General features: G+C 35.2%; 1 protein-coding gene across 2 annotated transcripts; it reads left to right on the forward strand.

Moving 5' to 3' along the window:
• The first annotated feature begins 2,495 nt into the window (after nucleotides 1-2,495).
• Nucleotides 2,496-4,324, forward strand: LOC145159199 (uncharacterized). Of its 2 annotated transcripts, none has more exons than XM_079078135.1 (2): nucleotides 2,496-2,746; nucleotides 3,215-4,324. In XM_079078135.1, exon 2 carries the CDS (start codon nucleotides 3,217-3,219, stop codon nucleotides 4,249-4,251), a length of 1,035 nt encoding a protein of 344 aa, XP_078934261.1. In that variant the 5' UTR covers nucleotides 2,496-2,746; nucleotides 3,215-3,216; the 3' UTR covers nucleotides 4,252-4,324. The 2 variants fall into 2 exon arrangements, with proteins under 2 accessions (XP_078934261.1, XP_078934262.1); XM_079078136.1 differs by having other exon boundaries at nucleotides 2,496-2,736.
• The last annotated feature ends 2,239 nt before the right edge of the window (nucleotides 4,325-6,563 follow it).

Raw genomic sequence — 6,563 nt, forward strand, 5'->3', positions numbered from 1 at the left:
TCTCTTAGTTTTTTTTATGATTGAGATGATGGTGCCTTTTTATGGATGGGATGTAGTCATTTTCTCTGATACTTGCTGAAAATCCCATGGTGAATGCTACCATGGATCTCCACTACAACTCTGTTTTGCAGAAGGGTTTATTTGCATGAATTTAGGTTGATGTGACACTGGTGATTGCTCTATGTCAAGACTTGATTCTCTGATTTCTTTTCGTGCCCTGTTTGTGATTTTAGTGTCGCCCGATCACAGGATCATTTTTGGTCTTTCCATGATTTATATGAGTGCCAAAATGGGTTTATATGGTGATCTAATAACATCTGCTCATACAAGATCAACGTAGAGCAGATGTAACTTAATATGTTTAATGCAAAATAATGTTAAAAAGGGTAGAAAATGTAATTTGCAGCAAAGTAAGAATTGCTGAAAGTGTAGATAACAGAAGTACAGGGAGTGCAGCTCATTTATTCTGAAGATAGAAAACATGCAGAGGTTGGCTGGTTCGGTTGTGCATGGGTAATATCCGGACTTGACCCGAATATTGACCCGGTCTATATAATGTTGAACACAGGAGTAGAATCATTCAGTCTCTCATTTTTCACTCGTGTTCACCCTTACAAACTCTCTCAGTGTCTCTGTATTCTTTATGGAGGTTAGGGCTTGTTCTTAGGGTTTTTGTCATAGTTTTTCGTACATATGAACTGTGCTGATTGTTATTCTGGTTCGATAGGCTGAGTGTGAGTATCATTGTAGTAAGTAGTAAGCTTTCATTTGTATTTTTGTATTCCGCTTTAATAAAAGAGATTATTCAGTTTTTATCATAAAGCCTAAACTAAATTTCATATAGAATTATAGTGGAAAACCACCCTCTAGCATATCAAAATAGGAAAGATGGATGTCGCTTACCATGACCTGTGAGTTCCAACTCACTTGTTGGTCAAAGGTGAGCTCAAGTTCACTAGTCAGTTTAGTTAGGTTGTAACTTCAACATGAGGATGACTTTAGTCATTTTGAAAAAAAAATGGCTTGGACCTAACTTTGGTCGATTCAAATTCAAATATAACGATCGGGCAACTACATGTAACGGCTTCTAACTTTCGAAAATTTTGTTTTTGTCATCCTTATCCAATTTTTGTATATTGTCAGTATAACTACTCGCAATACGCCACCTTTTGGAACTCCTAAAATTTCGAACAATATATTTTGCTTATTGTTCCTGTGCTTAAGATTTTAAGTGTCTTACTATGAGATTATCCTAATTAATAATTTGTGGATTGTTAAGAGAAGTAAATAATCAAAAACAAAATAAACAAATGAAACTATTATTATTGAATTAAATTAATGAAATTTGATACAAAACAAGATAACGTACTTGAATTGTAGATTACAAACACAAAATATACATATTAAGACCTGCCAGAAGCAATGTCCTAAGAAATAAATTGTTCGTCTATAGGTTTTCCTTGAAGATATAACAACCTACTCAAGATGTGATCTTAAATCTTGTATAAATGTATAGAGCTCAACATTATTCTCAAACATTGCTATCACTGCTACATATACACATATCAACAAAAAGATAAGGACAACATGATCATATGGAGTACTCTATTACCCTCACTGTAGTTGTCATTGATACAAATTAGAAGCCAAACCTTCCAGAGGATTCAGTTTGAGATTTCTATATCTATCAAATCCTGCAAAATAACACCATCTTTAACTAGTCGGATCTAGGAAAATAAGCTCATCAACCCTTCTTGTTTTAAAAAAATTGATTTATTTAAGGACTTAAATCAAACATGTGGTGTACGACATGAATCAATTATTCAAATGAGTAAAACACATTAAGAACTTTAGAATCCATCTTTGAAACAACAGAAGAAATGACGTTAACACCATCGAGGGCACCATTCTTAACTTTAGATTAAATTCATTATGCATCCAAACCTTAACATGACTCCTTAGTTTTGGATTAAATCCATCTAATTGGAGTTCAAATTTTCAAAAAATAGATGATTAATCAAATCAGTTTGATGGTGAGATTATGTGCTTGTGTGTGTGTGAACTGTGAATGTGTGACAGAAAGGAACGAAGAAGATGAAGCTTTTTCAAAAAAAGAAAGAAAGAAAGATTGAAGGAGAAATCATTAAAGATATAAGAGGTGATTCATGATTCGTGTTACTTCTTGATCATGATATCTAATCGCCACAACAAAGAAGAAAGGGGCACGAGACATTTCTCTAAGGTGTACCATGTACTTGCTCCTTCATGTTGTCTTGCTTCTTTGTGAGAGAGAGAGAGAGAGAGAGTAATTTGGTCTTTTTATATGGACTAAGGACCTACAGTGCAATTTTCACAAACCATAAAGATGTAACCTATCAAATTTTAAATTTAGGGACTAAAAATGAAAATTCGACCAAACTATAAGGACCATTTCTGTAATTTACTCTTTAATATAACCAAGACAAAATTCGAGTCAAAGGACACAAACCCAAAACATTCGTGCGGGTTCATTCGCTATTCCCCTTTGCTACGCATCTACCCAGATATTTCAAATTAAAACGAGTAATTCCCAAATATTGTAAACAATTTTCTCGGCCAAAACTGTCTATCGTCACACAAACCCCAAAGCCCGTTTCGGTGGCTATTTCCCTTCATCACGCATCTAACTAACCCTAGATCTTTTGATTATTTAGGAACTGGAGTTCATTTGATCGTAGTTCTGTAATCCTCGTTTAGGTTCGTTCAGGTGATTTGATTACCAGAACTGTTTTGATTATGTGATTATTTGGTTATTAAGATTTGTTGATAATGATGTCTTATGAATTATGATAGTTGGATAATTGATATATCGTTTTTTTAAGTGTTTGGATAATTGATATATCGTTCTTTTAAGTGTTTGGATTTGTTTGAATTTGATGTTTTAGCTACATGTAAGGTTCTGATTACAAGAAGGCATCGACATAACCTTTTTATAAGTTCACCTGAAACATTTTACAATGAGGCTGATCTACCCTTTCTTTGTTAAGAGCATTCATCTCTTGTAGGACTGCTGATTAGATTGTATGCTGTAGGTATTTGTGTTTGTTTTCACTAGCAGATCATGTTCATTAATCATTCCTTGTCTTGTTTTCTCTTTCTCTGTTTACAAGTCTTGTATGATTATGTGGAATTTTTCATTTACCAGGAATGTTTATTTTGTCTTTTGCTAATGTAGGAATGGATATGACAAGGAGAGTGACTAGAAACCAGAATGATGATGATGCGTCTAACAGCAAGACTATCAAGACTGATGATGTGGGACCTTGGTTGTACCTCAACCATGATCTGCTTTCGATAGTCATGATGCAACTTGGAGTCATCGATTTTCTTGCATTCAGTGGGGCTTGCAAGTCATGGAGATCAGTAGCACTCAGTAACTGGAAAACATTTATGGCATCCAAACCACCAATACTACTGTTGATCCCTCTCAGTGGTAATAATGATATGCTATACTGGCTAGTGGATTCTGAAGGAAAAGATTTCAAAACCATAATTCCCCATTCTGCTGGCTGGGATGACGTTGGATTAACTTGTGGTTACTTGATCTTGTTAAGGAAGAAAACATACGAGTTCTGGCTTGTGAATCCTATCACTAGGCATGAACTTCATTTCCCTCCTGCTCCTTGTGTGTCTGATTATGTATCAAACATCACTTCTGTCCTTTTCTTTTCACCTTCAATATCTAAATTGGTGTTTGTTATCTTAGCCAGTAATCAAATATGGTTTTCTATAGAGAATGAGGGAGCATGGAATCGTGTTTCCTCCACTTTCGACTTTACCTTTAAGGATTTACATGTTTTCAAGGGGAGGATATATAGTGTAAGTATTAGAGGTCATTTTTGCGAACTCACACTTGAGCCTGAGCCCAAACTGACTTTACTGGAAACAAAGAATCTTCTTGATGAGGATATATCTTTCCCAGAACTGGTAAGTTGGGGTGAAAACATTTACGTGATGGAAAACTTGAAGGTTTATAAATTAGATTTTGGTGAAATGGAATGGGTGCCTTTTCAATATACTGGAGACAAACATGATTTTGCTTTCTTTCTTAGCGATTTGAGTCATAGTGCTGCTTCTAAACCAGAGTCATGGGGATCCGAGCCTGGCAGATATGTTGTTTATGAAGGAGGTGGAAAGGGAAGATTCTTTATTGCAGTTCAATGGTATTTTCCTCATGAATGCTTAAATGTTAATCTCTTACACGATGCATGACTTTTAATCACTCTTACTTTTGTATATTTTCTATTTGTTTTTATTTTATGTGATTTGGTGTCCTTTGCTTTGAGATGTGGCTAACAGATCTGTTTTATTATCAATTTGTGGCTTTATCTTTTAATCGGTTTATTATTGAGATGATGGAGCCTTTTTTGTGGATGTGGTAGCATTGTCATTTCTTGTATTACCTCTTGAAAATCTAAAAGAGATTATTAATATACCACTGTTGAATGCCACCACTGCTCATCACTAGAATTTCTTCTTTGCATCCGTGTACCTGTTATAGCTTATGAGAGAATCTGAAGTTAAATGTAAAAGGAGGTACGTTATTTGGCGCTTAAATCCAATTTTCTGTCTTGTTTGATATGTGATTTAAAAATTCTTTCATGAACAAGCAATGTATATTTATCTATTAGCAAACAACTATCAATATTTTATTTCATTGTATTATACTTTCATCCTTTTTTTTTCTCATTAAGACATTTTATTTTGAAAAATATACCTAAGTTGGGGTGCACTCCCGTGCGATTAAATGGAAAAATGAATCAGGATTCTATTACATGCTATAAAAGAAAGAAAATATATGAAAGTAGAATGCTATAAAACACAACCAAATGGAAGTACATTACCATTTTTTATCAATTATATTTGACGGTAAACCTTAAACGGTAGACACATGTGGCGCTTGATGGTTTTTCATGTTCTATCAAAACCATCAAGTATAGAGCATCTGATAGTCCCTATGGTTTAGGGTAAATTGCATACTTGTACCGATAAAATTTCACTATTATCTAATTTCTACAGCCAAAGAGATTATGCATCATTCATTAATTTAAGAGTAAATTACACGAATAGTCCCTATGGTTTAGGGTAAATTGCATACTTGGTCCCTAACTTATTCTTGTAACACGGATCATCTATGTTGTTTGATTTTGTTTCGCATGTAGTCCCTAACAGACCTGAAATGACTCTTTTGCCCTTTCTGATTTATTATTATTATTTTTAATGATTTATTTTTCTTCTTTTATTAATAATTAAAATAAATAGGTCCAACACCACCCTCACCCAAGACTTTGTGCATAATAGTCCCAAACGCACCACCATTTCGACTTCCTCATAGTCAAATTTCACCACCATTACGCCTTGTTCCCGAGTTCTACTTAAGGAGAGAAATGAGAGGATAAGGAGAGAAAGTGAGGGGTGTCGAAGGAAAATCGTGTTCCCTAGTTTCATTAATGGAAGAAAGTAAGGGGAGGGGAAGGATTTTGGAGCCATATTTTCCTTCCAAATTTTCCTTCCAAATTTTCCTCCCAAATTGGGCGGATTTGGGAAGAAAGTGAGTGGAAGGAAAATTTTAAGTTTTATTTTTTTTTTCCTCCTAACTCGGGAACACAAAAACTTAAAATTTCATTTCATTTCCTTTGAACTCGGGAACACGGAATAATGAATATTTTCCTTCACCTCCCTTTCTTTCTGTCAAATTTTTTTTTCCCTTTCCTTTAATGAATTTACAAAAAAACTCGGGAACAAGGCGTCAGTGGTTACCTTTTCATCCATGGTGGAAACGAGTTTTGCCTTTTTCCGATTATTGTTTGTGTGGAGCCGCAACCAGTTTTTTTGAGCTCTAGCGGTAGGTATCTGATCATTCATTCTCTTCTTCTTGTACTTAACCTTCGGCAAACCACCACCACCCCCTTCACATTTATAGGTTTTCGACAAGACGATGGCTTCAGATCGGATATGTTGGGGTCGATTCAGACGGAGGAGGGGGCATATTGAGGTTTCATATACGGTGGGTTATGTGGGGGTGGCAGAGTAGCGGTGGCTCTCAGGCCATTATTCTTCAGCGATGCAAGAGATAGATAGAAAATGATTGATGTTTCTTTGGAGTGTAGAGAAGGATGTGGATGGGTTTTTTATTAGGAACACCAAAAATCCAACGAATTTCATCATCATCAGAAACCCCCGACTTTGGGTACGGTGGTTGCATATCCGTCAAAAAAAGCCCTGGTCCCCTCTTCGATTTTTGATGTAGATCTATTGATTAAAGATGGCTCGATTAATCAGTCAAGTTGTGGAGGTTCTCCAATCCCGTTAAAGACTTAATGGTAACACCTTTCCTCTATGATTTCCTGGAATTATCACATGTGGAAATCAACTCGGGATTTGAACTAAGTAATTGATTTCGAATTCTCATAGGGTTGCCAAAGATTTTTGAAAATCAATTCCTCTCTCAATCGAAATTTTTTGAGGCTTTAGGGTTGAAATCATCTCAAGTTCAATTGTTGTAATTTTTTGCAGTTTTGATA

This window comes from Lactuca virosa, chromosome 2 (genome assembly GCF_052849685.1).
Source record: "Lactuca virosa cultivar CGN04683 chromosome 2, Lactuca_virosa_CGN04683_v6, whole genome shotgun sequence".
NCBI classification, from domain to species: domain Eukaryota; kingdom Viridiplantae; phylum Streptophyta; class Magnoliopsida; order Asterales; family Asteraceae; genus Lactuca; species Lactuca virosa.